This window comes from Gadus chalcogrammus, chromosome 12, assembly GCF_026213295.1.
Source record: "Gadus chalcogrammus isolate NIFS_2021 chromosome 12, NIFS_Gcha_1.0, whole genome shotgun sequence".
NCBI classification, from domain to species: domain Eukaryota; kingdom Metazoa; phylum Chordata; class Actinopteri; order Gadiformes; family Gadidae; genus Gadus; species Gadus chalcogrammus.
In genome coordinates this window covers 19,005,901-19,024,519 of record NC_079423.1, presented here as the reverse complement: position 1 = coordinate 19,024,519, position 18,619 = coordinate 19,005,901, and the positions used below count along the sequence as shown (strand labels likewise).

Genomic DNA, 18,619 nt, shown 5'->3' with positions numbered 1-18,619 from the left:
CATTGTAACGCGCGTTACCGAGATTTGTACCGATTAAAATATTACCTTTTCTTTTGGGAATGCCTTACATTAGCGCGTTACAGCAAAAAGTAATACATTACAGTAATCACATTACTTTTGTAACGCGTTACTCCCAACACTGCCTGTAACACAGACTTGTGAACTCGTAGACCCTATTTAGTGTTTACAATGGTAGAAAAAATATTTACCACTTCAAATGTACTGTTACACATTTGTGACTTTAGAGTACACATGCAAAATAAATATTTATGACTTCGAATTTACTGTTACACATTTGTGACTTTAGAGTGCACATGCAAAATAAATATTTATGACTTAAAATGTACTGTTACACATTTGTGACTTTAGTGTACGCATACTAGATCTGCAGTTACAGGTGCTTAAGACTTTTGCTGCAATAATACCTTCATACTCCTGAGACCGCAAACGTGCCGACGGACTCCAGTGACGAGGATTTAAGTCACAAGACTGCTATATCGCGGACTTCAAAACACGCGTAATGCCGCTGTCACACTTCTCCACGGACTCTAACGCTTTTTCGTCGTTCACCGGTGACTTGCACTCATTCTAATGCCCTTCCTGGAGGACGGATTCAAAATGCGCGGGGATCGGTGGGCAGTTTATTTTCATTGGACTAGGAGATGAATGTGGGTGGATGACGGAGGAAGCCATGACATTGGACTTGAACCAGCAACCCCATGGTAATGAGTCGAATGCATGTCACTACACCACATTGACATGTAGATTGCCAAGGGCAGAATAGAGCATAGTTTGAGGAATAGAATATACGGGAAGGTATGGTGAGCTTGGTCGGTATGGTAATAAGGCATTGGTATGCCTTAAAAATGGTACCAGAAGTTAACATTTAAAAACAATCACCAACCATGTTTCTAAAGCATACTGTGTCAAAATCCACTGTCAAACAGATGTTTGTGAAATTACATGTGTACCACTTCAAGGCCCAGCCTGTGTTGTAAAGATGTCGCGGTTTAGAAAGGCAACTTCAAACAAATGCATCCAAATTAAATTTTCTGATATAGACTTGAATCTACCCTTTGTAGCCATATTTGACAGCCGAGCCTACGTGATTTTGACGCAATGTTAGAGCTGTTTAAACACTGGAGATATGCATATATTTCACTTTATAATGTATATCTCACCAGTTCCGGCCCCAAATATTTTGGAGCATGGGTGGTTGCTCAAGCATGAAGCTATAGCATGAAGTCCAAATGATCTGTCCATATGCGATTCGAATGTTGTTCATCAAGAATAATGGTGCATTTGTAGCAAGTTTCATGCATATTGCACCTTCCTGGTGGTAACAGCAGCCTGTTTAAATGCTGAACTTCGAGGCCTTGTTATAGCGCCACTTATGTGTTATTCTGGCCCACTTTTTAATTATTTTTTTATCGTTTTATGATTTTTATTTATTTTTATGACTTTTGAGGCACAAAGTCAGTAAAATAATAAAACTAATGAATACAATAGGGTTCCTACGTTTTTCTTTTAATAATAATACTACGAAATACAATAGGCAGGGGTTGACACTAAGGTTTCAAAAGCACATTTCCATAGGGCAAGTACAGGTCATGTTTGACTCGCCCGAAAGTCATATCACTTGCCCAAATATATATTATGTGGACATGAATGCTTTTATCTGGATTTTAACTTCGAAACAATACAATACAAATATCGATAATTCGCTAAAAAATTTCAATGCCACGACGAAAACAGTTTTTTCCAGAAAAGATCGTAGCTAAAGTAAATAGAAAATATCTCGAAAACTGCAAGGGCTATAATATGTCATCTTGGTATGAAAAGAAAGATTGTAGTACAACTGAAATATTAAATGTGGATACTACTTGGTTAGAGTGAATGAAGCTGGAACACAGCATCAGTGGAAGATTACATTTCTACCTAAAATAATTATCAGTTGGTAGCCCTGTCGTACTATGAGAAAAACAAACTGTTAGATATCTTAAAATTTGGACACTTGACACGTCTATTTAAAGTTCAGGGCAAATATAATCGAATGATACTAAGCCAAACACTCGCAAATAAACATATGGCCAATAGATAGCGCTGAAGAATATGTGTTCTGATTGAAGGCAATTTATCTTTTTCCTCAGAAACCTTCTAGTCATTGATTGTAAACACCATGCTTAATTGCCAAATTTTGCTCAGACACTGGATTATCTTTTTATGGTGGTTTTATGCGATCAGATCTTTGTTGACAAAAACAATAAAGGGTAAGATTAGATATACAGTACAAGAATATTCTTCCCACAGGGAACACTCAAACAAGCACTATCTTTCAAGTTCAAGCCATAACTTCTAACCACCACTAGATGGAAACAGAGAGCCTAGAGTTCCAACAGCAGGCTGCGCTAAACTGCATTGTGGCCCAAAAAAACGTAAACCGGAAATGGTGGAACAGCTCTCTAGAACAAAACACAGAGGAGGCTTTCGTAAGTCATTGTTGTCAGCAGAGAGTGTTGAGAAGTCCAGAAGGATTGTCGTTATTACTCGCTGAACGGAAAAATCAAACAAATAGGACGGCTAGTAATAAGAAGATACTGGCGTTGTCAGCTCTCGGGCTTCTTCTTGTTGAAGAAAGATGTTGCTGGCGAAAAATAAGGAGAAATCGCACTAAGTGGGTGAAGTCATTGAAACAACAGCGACAGGCTTAAGGAGCTTTCCCTGAACTCAACTTGTTTCAATTGTGATTATTCAGAAGGATCAATAAAATGCATATAAATCATAATAGCCTCATGTATAGATAGATGCTCCACCAATCAGAGTGGTCTGACTTAACTATTTGGTCATGGCCGATTTGACATACGGCCATGGTACGGCGGAAGAGAACACAGACGGGATGTCCAGAACACCGACGGCTTTGACGACGGCCAATCACAACAAACCGACTTGTGTCACCGAACTCGCCAGACTGTCCGACGACCAATAATCTGGTTGGTGTGTCGGCGCCTTTAGGGGGCTTCCAAACAAGTCCATTCTCGCAGAGAGGGAGAGAAAGATAGAGCAGAATCAGCCTCGTTTCCTACTTGTCGTGGTTGTCCCTCCTCTTGCTGCGCTTGCTGCGCCGGGCCATCTTGCCCCTGTGCTTGGTCTTTCGTGCCGGGCCCACCTTGATGGACGTGTTCTCAAGCGCTGTGGTCTGCAACGCCATCTTGTTGCCACTCTAAGTGTTTCAAAACACAAGAGGAGGGGGTGAGGAAAAGCCTGAACAACAGGCAGGGGTTAATGGTGGTTTTCTTACTGTCAATGTTATGTATATAATGTATTGTAGGGCGATAGAGTTTGACTTGCAGCTGAAAGGTTCTGGGTTCAACCGTTTATGTAGACAGTCTACCTTTAGGAATTGATGGGCAAGATGCCCTACCCCTACTACCTACTCCTTAATGATCTGCTTCCACAGTCACTAAAGCTGCTTTCACACATACATGTAAGCCCTGCTATTTTCCCACTATTCTCCTGATGGGCTCTATATGTGAACAACATATCCTGACATTGGTATCCTGAAAATATCTAGATTTTATTTTAAGGTTTTTCGCACATCACGTGAGTGGGCGTGTCGATGATCCTTCGGTCTGCATTTGCATGTCATTGAGCGGCACCCTATAATCAGCCTGTTGCCTTTTGTTCGCTGAATGAAAATCAGCGTGTTGCCTTTTGTTCGACCCTATGTCGTATCCTACCCCTTGTAAGCCCACCCCCCTAACCCCCCCCCCCCCCCCGTTAATTCTACTGATGTCGGAACGACATCGATGTCTGCATATAAAACATTAAGTGTAAATAAGTGTGAATCACCCTCAGGGACGAATGTTCTGATATACAAATGCGGCGAAAAGGCTGAGGACATGCGTGAAAAACGGCTTATAATACACTTTTGAGTACAGCATCTCTCAATTGATTCAATTCTACCAGGGAAAGGAAACAGTGAAACTTAGTCCAGTATAAACCCAGTCTGTGGTACCTTCAGCAGCAGCTCTATCATCTCAGTGTGGACCAGGCCCTGGACTGACTCTCCGTTCACGTGGGTGATGAGGTCACCAGCCCGGAGGCCTGCCTCATGAGCGGGGCTTCCCTCCTCCACGCTCTGAAGTGGAGGAAGAAACACACAGCCATTAGGTCAAAATGCCTGTTCAATTCTTTAATTCTTTAAACGCTGACGCAAACGCATGTGATAATTTAAGAGAAAATTGAACACAATGGACTAAGCAGAAACATATTTTCTCAACATTTTAAAGCAAAAAAGAATGTTCCGAATGTCTAGAATGTCCCGTCAACTAATCTGATGGATATGGATCTGGATTGTACCTAATGTAGACTAATCTAATCTAAATTGTACCCAATTCAAAACAAACAGTCTAGATCTAGATTTTACTTTATGTAAACTAAAATGATCTGATCAACTATTTGGATCTGTTTCTAGATCCTGGTCCGAGACTCACCGAGACCATGTGGTGCACGGTGTAGACGTCGCTGTCCCCCATGTAGACGCGGATGGCCTGCAGGGTGAAGCCGTACTTCTTCCCGGAGGTGTGGATGACGATGGGGGGCCGCAGGCTGCTGAGTCCCAGGGAGAGGTCCCTGCTGGGGGAGGTCTCTCTGGATGAGGGGTTTGAGGACAGCGAGCGGGAGGAGATGGGACTGGCCTGCAGGCCGCCCAGGGAATCACCTGGGGGGAGGGGAAACGGGAGGAAGCGACAATGCGTGTGAGAAACATACCACATGCTTTCACACACAATTAGATTTTGTGGATAAGAAGCACTAAAGTACAAGTACAAAAGTCACGGGTATGATTTATATTTTGCACTTTATAATGTGAAGATGATGAAAATGTAGGGGAAAAGCGGGCCATCTGGACGAATTGCATTTTAGTGTACATAAGCTACTGTGGTGGCCTAGGTGGGCTACACAGGTGACGTAGATCTACGTCACCTGTGTAGCCCACCTATACACACAGTGTACCTACGGTGGCTAGTCGATTCATAAGCCTGATCTGACAGTACATCTTTACCCGAGGTGAGGATGAGGGAAAGGGCGGACACAGAGGCTGACTTCGGGACCTTGCCCCCGCAGGGCAGCCGCTGGCGGTCCGGAGTCTCCAGCTGGTTCCCGAAGTGCCGGGGCCCCGCGGGCTCCTTGGGAGATGAGTGTTTTGCCCCGGTGCTGTTGCTGCGGATACGGATTCTCCGCAGGTTCGACACCACCACCTCGGCTGTGGACCAGCACCGGGCCAAAGTTTAGTGTGGGGGTTGGGGGGGCGTTGAGGGGTGTGTGCAGCCACTGAAGTAACAATGAATCAAATAAAGGTTGTAAAATGCTATCGTATAGAATTAATGCACCTGTAGACCAATGTAGGACACTCCATGGTTCTCTAGTACTTTGCATCAGATTGAAATATCCTAGTAGGCAGTTCTTTGTCTGTCTGTCTGTGTCTGTGCGCTTGCATGACTGTTGCATAGTCATACAGATTAGAATAAGGTGAGGCTCATGAATACCTCACATTAGTATATGCTACACGTGAACCTCCTAAGATGGCGCAATTTGATTGGTTCGCTATCTCGGGATATTGGGCATCGTCATCTCGTCACGCTAATAAAAACAAATAAATCCTGGCAATTTTTTTTTTCTTGTTTATTTTTCAGTGTTCACGTGTAGTATATACGAACCCACCAGTGTCTGATATCAGCTCTCTTTTACACTACTAGTGTATCCAACATCGACTGGGTTTCCTTGCTTGTTTTTTTTTTAATTTCTTTTTTTTGCAAGCTATTTAACAATTATTTGCCGAAGGCGAAGCGAATAGTGGGGAATAGCCCCCGAGGCGAGGGGGCTTTTCCCCACTATTTATGGAGCTTGAGGTGAATGGAAACCCAGTCAATGTTGGATACACTTAGGGCTGCACGATATGGGCAAAATATGATATCCCGATATTTTTGGGCTGAATGGCGATATACGCTATATATCTCGATATTTTCTATAGAGTGGGTTAGATGGCTTCGTCGCATTGTCGTGCATACTACAGTTTGGGTTTCATTGCGCCCTAATTTTAATCCCCCGCCCCCTCCCTTCTCCGTTCCATTTGGGAACATGTTTGGTTTAATTTCGCTTGCTTCGTATATTTTAATTAATTAATTAAGGGCGCCACCAGAGGGTGCCCCCAACATATTTGCCATGCCGAGCGCCGGCTCTGGTTTCGGGGCAGAAGAAGCTGTCGCGGCCGATGATGCAGCGGCACAGCCACTGAGTTTTACGCATTCCTCATACTGGACTTTGTGCCGCTGCTGAAAATGGTCAAACAGATTTGTCGTGCTTCCACTTTTAGCCGCAACGGTTTTGCTACACTCTCTACAGATGACCTGCAGCTGCTGCTCATCTGTTTTTTTAAACCCGAATCATTTCCATATTATGGAGCCGTTGTTTCTCCTCTTTGAAACAATTTCGTCTCACGCCGCCGTCTCGTTTTCTTTACCGGTATCCTCCATGTATGTTGTGTTTGTGAGGTGGCGGGAATGAGGCGTTTTTGCACACGGCACGTTCGGAAGGACAGAGTGGGAGGGGTCGTGGTCGCACTCACAGTCTCCAAGGCAAACACAGACGCTTGAGGCGGAAACTGACAATTTGACCGCATATATCGATATAAACTCTCTCTCTGCATCCGCAAGGCAACCAGCATTGTGGATGACCCCTCCCAACCCTGGGTGGGAGGGTTTTTTCTCCCCCCTTCCATCTGGCAGAAGGTACCGGAGCATCCTGTCCGCCAGAACCAGACTACATTACAGCTTCTTCCCCCAGGCCATCCGACTCCTCAACTCTAAGGGACTGGGCCCCGTTTCCCGAAAGCATCTTTAGCCTAAGTGGATCGCAGAGTGGGTCGTAAGAGCATCGTACAGTTTTCACACCGTTTCCCGAAAGCATCTTTGGTAACGAACGTCTTAAAAACGCTCACGAGTCACGAGTAGCTAACGAGTGCTCCAGGGTACTCGTAGGACGCTAAGAGCCTCGTTAGCCTACTATAGCCTCAGTGGCGTAGCCAGCGGACATTCCTAGTATTGGATGCGTTTTATTATAACACATTGGTAATGGTGTATCACGTGCGTCTGAGCCTAATGTGGGCCATTATGTTCTTAGTTTGAGAGAGACAGTCCAGGAAATGTTTGAGCAGGCAGGGCACTTAAAATGTGTGAGAGAAGGGGGGGGGATTTGTGCAGACTGACATAGGCTACTCATAAAACGTAGCATAAAATAATGTAAAACAAAATTAAAAATTAAAAAATTATAAAAATATATATATATTTTTATAAAAAACAAGCAAAGGAGCAGGCAAAAGGCTGGGATATGGTGGGGATTGGTCACGTTGACGGGAATGTTTAGTGACATGTGGGAGGGTGGAGGGGGTTAAAAAAAAGTCTCAATCACTCTTCGACGTGCATGAAAACCAGCCGCGTAGTTATGAGGGAGGCCGTCCTCACACCGATCTTCCTCGTCGTCATCGTCCTCAATGTCCTCCGGTTCAACCAAAGCTACCCCAGCCTTAGCTGCAATGTTGTGCAACATAGCTGTCACACATATCACAGCGCATGACTTGGCCGGCGAAAACTGGAGCCCTCCGCTGGACTTGTGAAGGCATCTAAAGCGCAACTTCCACCTCCCGATCGTGCGCTCAGGATTAGGACTGCTATATATGTCGGCCTAGGCTTAATCAATTGTGTTTTAATATCTTTAGCATTCATATTATTGCTATCTATTCTTTTCGTAGGCTACTCTGCGGTTGGCCTTGATGGGGAGATATTTTAACCCTTTTTAACCCCATTTTCCTCCGACATTCCTGCGTCTCCCCCTGCGTCATAGCCCGTTTCAGCACCATGTCAGTGGACAGGTACAATCCTAAGATCGTCTTGAGTGCAGCGAATGCACGTTCACGTTAAGAGGAGTTTCGGGAAACGCTCCAAAGAAATTTTCGATGGTTCGAAAGATCCCTCTTTCGAACCATCTTACGAGCGAAGATCCATCGATATCGGGAAACGGGGCCCTGATCTGATCATCTCTGTTGACCTTGGTTTATGCACTATTGCACTATGGTTTAATATTCATATTTATTATATTCATATTTATATTCCCGCACTGCTCAGTCATATTTATTTATTTATATTCCCGCACTACAAATTCCACACAGTCACTTTACTGGTTTGCAGTTATATGTAGCATGTTGTTGTTGTTGTTGTTGATGTTGTTATTATTGTCGCTCAATGATGCACCTTATGTGCTTGGGAAACGCTATTTCATCTCACTGTATACTGTGTATATGGCTGAAATGACAATAAATTATCTTGAATCTTGAATATCCTGCAGCCCTAGATACACTAGTGTAAAAGAGAGTTGATATCGGACACTGGTTGAACCAGTCAACCAGAGGACGAGTGTTTAGTTGCGCACCTTCATCATCGGTGGAGAAGGCGAAGCGAGGCATGGTCTCCAGGCTGTGGGTGCTGCTCATCACCAGGGGGCTGGCGCTATGCTCCGACTGGGAAGAGCTGGAGGAAGCTCGCGCTCTCAGGCTTTAACACACAAACCATACATGCACACGGTTACGAAGAGGTTACACATTAAAAGCCCCTAAAAGGAGGTACTAGCAAATTAAAGAATCCTAGTTAGGATGAATTTATAAATAAAAACTCAATCAGTCATGGACAATTAACCAATGAAAGCCTCGAGACAGGAATTCTACATTTAAAAACCTTCCTCAATGAAGAAAATAAATGAAAAGTCCTCAAGTCAGGACATATTTAGAAATTACAAGCCGGTCTGGAGGAGCCCTCGGGACGCTGAACCTGGCCCCTACCATGTGGTGTGTTCTGGGTGTCTGAGCTCCACACTACTCTGCCTGTATTGGTCCCCGAGGCCAGGGGATGGGGTGAGGCGGCCGCAGTCCCAGCGGTCCTCCTTGTCCTCGCTGTGGCTGCGGTCCGAAGAGAAGCTCAGGTTGGAGGGTGTGGACAGGTGCTCTGTGCTGCTGTACACCTGGAGGGGAGGGGGAGTGAAGTCTTCAGATTATTCGTTTTTTCTTATTTCCAAAGTTTTCCTACCATATCCGTCTGCCTTTGTAGCATCCCATTTTAAAGGTCCCCTGGCATGCAACTTTATGGATGCTTTAATATAGATATTAATGGGCCCCTAACACAGCATTTGAAGACGTTGCCGAAATTCAGCTGTGGTGCCGAATTACAGCCACTACGAGCCAGTCGCACATTGAGCATTCCTCAAACGCGCCGTTTCGGTGTCTGTAGCTTTAATGCAAATGAGGAGGAGGGGGGCGGGTCAAAGAGGAGGGTGGGGGTGTGGCCCTGAGAAGCTTGCGGCCACGGTACCATGCGCTTTGTGTACAGTGGATGTATCGCAATGGCGAGGCGTACACAGCCTTTGGCCATATTCTGTAAATATCCTAGAACACTCCGGGTTCTCCGGCGGGAGTCCTAGAGCTCTTTATCTCAATAATATCATATTATACATAGATATCTATATCATATAATATATATTATCACAGCCAAAATCTTTGTGCGCCTCCAGACGATATTATGAATCTCAAACGACTGCGTCGGGTTCTCCAATGTCTCTGGTTCTTTCACTTCCACATCAACCTGAAGTAGACTAAACTGCGACATGGAGGAGAAAGGGATCATTGCCCACGATTGTCTCCTGCCGGAGCACCGCTGTTGAGGCACCACCGCCTCGGAAGCGGGCAGAGTGCCTCGCGGCGGTGTTGCCTCGCTGGTGTGACCAGCTGTAAAATTAAGTCGCACACTCAAATTTTGGTCGCAGTCTGGAGCCCTGCGTTGGTCATTGAGTGTAGAGCTTGCCCGGAGCAACGCTAACAGCCCAAAAGGCTTCCATATTATTGTTTAGGGGCAGTGTGAACGCTTCCAAATCTGCATTTTTTAACCACTAATATTGCTTAACATAGCCCCAAACCAATGCAGTAGCATGACTACGGCCCCTACACATAAAACAAAGCATCAACAACTTAGTTAGCCTACTGGGAGTTTATTAAAAAATACTGTTTTACAAGTCTGTGCCTTACCGGTAGGTCCATGTTTACTAGGGGTCTAACGGTACACAAAAGTCACAGTTCGGTATGTACCTCGGTTTTGAAGTCACGGCACAGTACAGGACGGTACGGTTCATTGTTAAGGGGAAAAATGAATAAAACTGCTTGTTTGTCAACAACGGAGAATGGCTATAGATCAGCAGCAATGAAAACACCAATATCTTGGTTATGGCATTTGAATTTCTTGTTAAAATGCAGTACGTAGACACGGAGAGCCCTCTCCGTAGCTGGAGAGCCTGTCGGAGACCCTCTCTGTAGCTTAAGTACACATCCAATATTTTTTTACTATCCGTCGACGCCATGGACCTATTGGTCAACGCAACGGAGACGGCAAGGGCTGTATTTGATCCTCTAACAAAATCATTTCCGGAATCACTTCTCCGGTTTGACTTTGCACCTTAATTACTTTGTTCATTGTTTACTTTGCACCTTAAGGGCCAATAAAACACCAAATAAGATTTGAAAAGCTTTGGAAGTTTATTTACAACACTGATTACATGGTTTGTAGTCAACATATAAGATCGATCGGGCGGCGAATTGCATTGCGTAACCGACATCCCGACGGAGAGCTGCTGAGGGGTCTCCGTAGTTACGGAGTCGGAGTAGCTATTAACGCTATGTACGCCACATTTACGCACCGCGGTCCACCTCTGTAACCACACCAAAGTGCCTGTACCGTGACGGTTCGGTACAAATACGTGTATCGTTACACCCCTAATGTTTACAGGAAGTCTGTGACAGTTTGACGACTGTCCCTGACTGTTTAACCGCGCATCAATAGCGCGCATTGATGGGTAGTGCATGAACAGCAAACCTTCCGGCATACCATAAACATACAAGCTCTTTATTCAAGTAACAAACACAAACAATCTCTCCCTCTCACCTCCTTCTCACCATGGCTTGGTACTGCAGACTAAAAGAGTCAGGGTGGGGCTGAGGGGTTTAAATATGGTGTCAGGAAACACCTGCTGCCACTGATTGGCCCAAATTGGGCAGAACCATTTTCCCTTGTGTCAAAGGAGGACACTGAACATTGACATTGGACATTAATGAGCGACAAGCCTAAATGTACTGGTGAAAAGCACTGATCTAAGATGAAATGAACTTTAACATGAATGCTGTATATTTGTTTATTCATGGTTGAGTTGCAAAATGCCACAGTATTATAATCCCCCCCTGTTGATTGAGCCTGTCTAGTGGGAGGGGCCATGGGGTATAAAAGGGGTGAGCTGCTGTCCTACTGACAGTCTACTGAGGTGATCATTACATTATGTTGTCAATTATGGTTAAATGCACTCAGTGATTGAGTTTGATTTGCATTTATTTTACTAATGGATTATGTGAATTATTGACATTGATTATTTGAAGTACAGGTATTTGATTTTGAATATGCTTGATTTATTATAGAGAATATTTTATTGATTTATTTGCATTTATTGAATTATTTGATTTTGGAATTGGTTTTGAATATGTTTTTATTTAAATATTTTCAGATATTTGGAGGTTGGCCTCCTCTGTATGTTTGGCACTTACTTGACACTTTGGGGGAATACATGTTAAAAACCTATTTGCAACTCTGTGCCTTGCCATCCTTTGGGTTTGAAAGTCCGGTGTAATAAGGTTACATTACCTTCACCCGAGGAGGGGTGTGACAAAGTCCATAGAAGTCGATTACCGAATGCACCGGAGTTTAGTTCAAGGAAAGTTGTGGAATTTATAATTTCATGGAAATGCATGTTAAACTCCAATAATTGTTCTTGCACAACTTGTTTATTCCAAGCTCTCGACAGCATAACAACCCATTATCGCCACACCAGCTGGAAACGACTCACTGCGCACTCCCAGGTAAATGCCTACCGTAAATAAATTAATGGTGGCGCCAACACTCGCTAGATATTGTCACAAACAGCAAAGTATAAAGGGTTACTTATTGTTAGACTTGTAAAACAGTCTTTTTTAATAAACTCCTGGTACGCCAGCTAAGTTTTGCTTAGTTTTATGTGAAGGGACCCTAGTCATGCTACTAAAGAGGTTTGCTGCTATTTATTAAATGCAGTTTTTGCAGCATTCACACTGCCCCTAGCCAATAATTTGGAAGCCATTTGGGCTGCTCTGGGCAAGCTCTATACTCGATGCTTAACAAAAAAAGTGTCTTGAGGGCTTCTTTTCATGCCGAAAAAGACCATGGGTTCAATTTTGCCCGGAATTACACTTTAAGGGAAACATGGTGAAGCAAGGTACTGGTTTGTACCTTGCTGAAGCGATGGGACCAGGAGGAGAACTGGCGGATCTCCAGGGAAGACTCATCATTGGTTTCCTCATCCTCGTCAGAATCCAGGTGGTGGTATCGCTCTGAGCGGGCTGTAAAAACCAAGGAAATCCCGCTTTGAACAAGTTGTAAACAAGTGTAAATCCGCAGGGTTAATGTTTACCCTGAGAAACCCCATGCATTACTTAATCAAACTGAGACTCAAGTAAAGTCGATTTAATTGTTTTGTGTCAACCAGCTACCAAACAACCAACCACCCATCAACCAAACTATTGTGTAATTTATGGTCACTACACAATTGTTTAGTATTAGTGTTATGTACTGCCTCACTTAATTAAATTCAATGACTTATTACGTGCAGCCCACTTTACCATTAACTTGCTGAGTTTAGAGTGCTGTAGAACGTATTAGCCTCACTGAAATTTAGTATTAAACTTTACCAAGAAGACTGACTGTCCCCCGTCAACCTTGATTCAAGTACTAACGAGAGAATGTGCTACGTACTGTCGAAGTAGCTGGTGTCATCCTCAGCCTCCAGCTGGGGAACAAACTCTGCTTTCTGCCTCAGCAGGCCATTCCAGTCCAGGTCCTTGAAGAATGGGTGCTGCTTCACCTCCAGGGCACCACCTACCACCACACGCATGCACAGGACCATTAGGATTCAAGGTTTAATGATGTGTTCGAGATGCCTCGTACACCACCCGCATGATATGCAAAGTGGTAATTCTCCCAGCTTTCTTGCGGCATTTCACCGAGGCACGCTCTCCTTTTGGTCATTATATCTCGGGATTCGGAGTCCACCGAGTTCAGTGAGGTTGACCGTACGACTCGACAAACTAAAATGGCTACGCGCCTAATGAGATGTATTTTCTTTGTATTTGTGCCACGTTGGTCATTTTAATGTTGTTTTTTAAATGCTCTTACAAATTTCTTACAACTTGCATTGCTGCTTTAAACCGGTCACTAAATTATGCATTGCACGGTCTCACTGTGCGTGCAAAACAATGTCAAGTTGTGTTTTTTTTCGAGCTGGTTTGCCAAAGAGGCTAATGTAGATGACAATGACAAAGACTGTTCTTCCCTGCCTTGTCGTGTAGCGATGGCCGAAAAGACACGGAACACTAATTCAGGGGACGCATCCTTCGAAGGACGCGGTCTATGAAGGTGTGGCCTTCGTAGACCGTTTTTAACTGAGACGGTCTGCCCTACGGAGCATTTCAAGTTTGCATAACAAGCCGCTAACACCCTTTACCTTGCGTGATGACGCGCCGCTCCTGTCACCTAGCAACCCTGACAGCTGCGGTTCAAACCGGACGGCGGAGGAGAAATATGGAGCCGTTTTATATAACCCATTCCGAGATGTCCACTTTCACTTAGATGTCCACTTCTTACTTTATTCTTACTTTTATTTTGTTTTTTATTTATAATTTTCTATTTTTTATAATCTTATTTTCTATGCTGGTAATTTCTATTTGTACGGAGCACCTGGAACAAAACAATTTACCCCCGGGGATCAATGAAGTTTTCTTATTCTGATTCGGTTATATAATAATTATATAAAATGTAACGTTAATTAGTTTAAAAATGTTAATATAAAATAACATTTTAGGATTGCTTTATATCAAATATAGAGAAAAATTGGGATTTAAAAAATATTAGCACTCATGATGGGGGGGTCAATAATATTTCCCCCATGTGAATTCTTGCCTTCCAAAACATACCTAACTAACCAAACAGCTTTCAAACCACACCTGTGCAGTCAATTGGCTTCCTGATAACACCTGAACATTCAATCAGCATAAAAGGACTCCAAGGAACAGGGCACTTGAACACATTATTGAGAGGGACTACTTTTACTCACCATGCCAAAGACAAAGGAAATCATTCTCCAGCTCAGAAAGAAGATAGTGGAGGCTCATGATAAGGGGGAAGGCTAAACTGCCATTTCCAAGCGTTTCAGTGTCTAGAACCGCCGTACGTTGCATCATTGTCAAGTACAAGGAGACAAAATCAGTGAGAAACAAACCTGGGCGTGGTCGTAAGCTCAAGATTTCAAGAACTCGAGAGGAAAATTGTCAGATGTCAGCAAGAATCCCCGGACATATGCCAAAATGATTGTTGCTGACCTGGCCTCTTCTGGAGTTGATGTTTCAAGGAGCACAGTTGTGAGGGCTCTCCATCGTGGTGGGCTTCAGGCCCATCGTCCAAGAAGAACCCCTTTACTCAAAAAGCGGCACATCAAAGCCAGATTGAGGTTTGCCCGTGAACATTTGAAAGGTAAAGATGAGTTTTGGAAGTCTGTGCTTTGGTCTGATGAGACTAAACTGGAATTGTTTGGGCACATGGATGTTGCTTATGTTTGGCGAAGAAAGGGAGAGGCCTTCAACCCTAAGAACACAGTTCCCACAGTTAAACATGGTGGTGGGAGCATCATGATGTGGGGCTGTTTTGCAGCCACAGGCACAGGGAGCCTTGTTCGGGTGCATGGCATCATGAAAAAATAAAATTATGTTGACATTTCGAGGGATAATATGCAGAAATCTGCTCGTAGTCTATCCTTAGGTCGTCTCTGGCTCTTCCAACAAGACAATGACCCGAAGTACACATCGAAATTGGTCCAACCGTTCCTGAAGGATACCAAAACCAAGATCCTGGAGTGGCCTGCCCAGACCTCAATCCTATTGAGAATCTGTAGCGGGTGCTCAAAGTGAATGTCCATGCTCGGAAACCACGCAATTTGGACCAGCTGGAACAATTTGCAATGGAAGAATGGGCCAAAATCCCTAAGGCGACCTGTGCCAACCTAGTAAAGAACTACTCTAAGGCCCCGTCCACACGAAGCCGAAACGGGCAAAACCGTTCCGGTTTCGATCTATCCGGTTTCGGAGTATCTCCGTAAAGACGGAGTCAAGCGAAACCGGGTAGATCTGTAGAAACGCTGTAGTACACATGCCAGGCCCATAAGGGGCGCTGCTTCTGCTACAGAAATCCAGAAGAAAATTAAATGAGAAGAAGAGGCGAGCATGCGCATAAAGGCTGCCCCCCGAACCACTAACAACACAAACAAACAGTCAGTCAACAGTCTCAATAAATAATGGCTTAGCAACCCAACAAGGGACATGATCTGCTGCAGAACGGTTACAAGCCTGTAGTCCGCCATCATCTTTTTTGTTGTGAGTTCTGTGACTCCGCGGGCTTAACAGTCATTGGCTAGAGGGTCGAGGGGTGGGGCGATGACGTCATGGTTTACGGTTTCAGTCGGTTTCAGGCGTCCACACGAATCCAAAACGAAACCGGGTAGATTTGAAACCACCTCCGAGGGTGGTTTCAGAAGTATACGGTTTCGGTCAGCGGATTCACCGGCTTTGTGTGGACGGAAGGCCGAACCGTACAAGACCTTTGCGGTTTCGTCATGAAATCGGCTTCGTGTGGACGGGGCCTAAGAGGTTGTTCTCAGTTGTGGCTCAGAAAGGGTACACTATTGACCATTAATGGCCAGGGGGCTAATAATTTTGGATTTCTCATTTTTGCCCTTTTTTGTTTCAACTCATTGTATCAATAAAATATCCTAATCAAACTTGTCAACTTTTGTCTTTGTAGCGTATTTGTTTCCACAATAATGAACACGTGTTATGGCCATTTCCATGGAGAAATCAAGAATTTTGTCTAATTACACAAGGGGGGCTAATAATTTTGGTCACAACTGTAGATTTGTCATTGAATATGTAATTTCCAACGTGCAATGAATCTTGGGATACTTTGGCTGTGAAGGATACATCTGTTGTATCCTTCAAATCCGGGAAAAGAAGGCTGCATTTGTCGGCCGCATTTGAAGGAGCCTTCGAAATGGGACAGCCCTTGACGCATCGCAGTGACGCAATCGCCCTTCGAATGCACCCCTGAATTGGGACACAGCCTATAAGTGCTACAAGCCAGGAAATAACCTCACAAGAGCAACTTGTGCGGTCGATGTACGAGGCAACTCGAACACACCATTTGTTTTCCCTTATTTGGTCTGGGATTGAAGTAAAGGGTGATGATTGACCGGCGGATGAGACATTCAGAGGTCAGATCTGCATTACCTGTGCCCAATCGCTCCAGAGGACTCTGCTTCAGGAGGCGGGTGATCATGTCCTGGGCCTCGGGAGGCAGGGCATCCTCCTCTCCCGGCCAGATGATGTCATCTAAGGGTTACAAAGAAAGAGAGTCAAACAAGTTAAACTCTAGCCATGAATAATAATGTATTATTCATGTAGATTATGTTTGAAATTAGCACAGAGCATCACTTCATTAGGTGAGTGCTGCATGCAGCGCTCAACTATTGTTCTTCTTAGGTTTAAAGCCCAGTTCAGACCAAAGATTCACCTTGCAACGGCTTGCAACGAGACGGTTTTAGAACGTCGCAGGGGCGGTGTGAACGGGTCGTTGCAAGGAGTCGCATGGAGTTGTAAGGAGTCACCAGAGATTGAACATGTCAAATCGCAAGGTCCAGTTTTAGAACGCGGCAATTTAACTATTTCTCTTCAGCCAATCACAGCACAGAACAACTTGTATGTCACGGTCTTACTCCGTCCCGGTACCGTACTGTCCACTCCAGCATAAAAATATCAGTACTCTCAAGCAAAATAAAAATAAAACTGATTGCAAAGCTAATCAGTTTGCGACCGTCATTTGGAAGGCAGCCAGGAGGGACTACTTTTTTGTATTCTTTAAAAAAACAGCTATTTTCACTTTCTTTTTTTAATGTAGTGTCTATGACTTTCGTTTTGCCATAATAGTAACCGTTGTATAAAAGCAATAGATCACTTCAGTCAGTGGTATGTGCTCATTATACCACTGTGAAGGGGGTCGCCGGCCCTCCGCTGCGCGTCGGGCCGAACAACGCCCCTTAACAGTGGTATAATGAGCACATACCACAGCCTGTCGTGATCTATTGCTTAATTATACAACGGGGGGCCTAAATCCAGCGATCTGATTGGTTCCTAACTGTTGTATAATGAGCGTATACATAACTGCTATGACGCCCGATCATTTTGTGAAAGTTTGCATATCACTCCGCCCCTGGAAGTAGAAACAGTTACAAAGTAAAACATATGTTGGATGATGGAGAGGGTGTAAATGTTGTTACTCCAGGAGTGAGCAAGGCGATGGAGAGACTAACGAAAGCTTAGGCACACGGCAAGTGAACTGCTCCATAGGATAAATTGCCGGCGAACCGCTCTAGCCGAGCCTTCTCTCGGAGGGACGCTAAAGTGTGTTGCATAGCGACCGTCGTGCATTTTGAAGGCAGCCAGGAGGGACTACTTTTTTGTATTCTTTAATAAAACGGCTATTTTGACTTTCTTGGTTTCTTTTTAAATGTAGTCTATGACTTTCGTTGGTCCATAGTAGTAACCACTGTGAAGGGGGTCGCCGGCCCTCCGCTGCGCGTCGGGGCCGGACAACGCCCCTTAACAGTGGTATAATGAGCACATACCACAGCCTGTCGTGATCTATTGCTTAATTATATTATCACACACGCACGCACGCACGCACGCAGTGCAGGGCAATACATTTGACATTCCAGATACAGCACCGCTGAATGCTTTGCGCTTTTCATTCAGCGGTCACTTTATTTGTTTCCAACAATTTACATTTTCTCAAATGGTGTGCATGTTTACATTGTTTACTCCATTTAGACTCAAATTCAAAGTTCAAATCCCTTCACTTGATCCCTTCACTTGCCATTTAACATCTCTTTACGTCTTAAACTATCTTTATTAAAACACATTTTCAACCTCACTTGGCACTACAGCACTCACCGCATTTTCTGCAGGAAATGCATTTTCTAGTTTAAATTGGTTCTTTCTTATTTAGGTCACACACACACACACACACACACACACACACACACACACACACACACACAGGAGTTGAAGTCATCCGTAAAACTAACTATAAAAGAACATTTACCCTTTGCACATGCCGTCGATGCCTGGTGCTTATGCAAACTGGAAAAACTTTGATGTGCATGGAAAATTATAGATTGTGAATAGTAAGACCCAAGCGGTACATGAACCGTTTTGTCTGCCTATATTCCAAAGCTACTATTTTCCCTACAAATAATAGGCCACAGTTGAATAATGACATGTCATTTTCGCGATAGCTGTTTCAAAAAGAAAACATTCATTTTTCATGAACAACAGATTTGAATACAG

General features: G+C 44.1%; 1 protein-coding gene across 1 annotated transcript in view; it reads right to left on the bottom strand.

Moving 5' to 3' along the window:
- LOC130392745 (microtubule-associated serine/threonine-protein kinase 3-like) overlaps nucleotides 1-18,619 on the bottom strand; it is a 145,165-nt gene that overhangs the window by 54,147 nt on the left and 72,399 nt on the right. The window contains exons 11-19 of the mRNA XM_056603254.1: nucleotides 16,505-16,606; nucleotides 12,927-13,049; nucleotides 12,405-12,514; nucleotides 8,891-9,069; nucleotides 8,485-8,606; nucleotides 5,063-5,263; nucleotides 4,494-4,720; nucleotides 4,016-4,138; nucleotides 3,084-3,220 (exon numbers count right to left, since the gene is read on the bottom strand). Coding sequence (XP_056459229.1) covers nucleotides 3,084-3,220; nucleotides 4,016-4,138; nucleotides 4,494-4,720; nucleotides 5,063-5,263; nucleotides 8,485-8,606; nucleotides 8,891-9,069; nucleotides 12,405-12,514; nucleotides 12,927-13,049; nucleotides 16,505-16,606 — 1,324 coding nt within the window. The remainder of the gene's footprint in view (nucleotides 1-3,083; nucleotides 3,221-4,015; nucleotides 4,139-4,493; nucleotides 4,721-5,062; nucleotides 5,264-8,484; nucleotides 8,607-8,890; nucleotides 9,070-12,404; nucleotides 12,515-12,926; nucleotides 13,050-16,504; nucleotides 16,607-18,619) is intronic.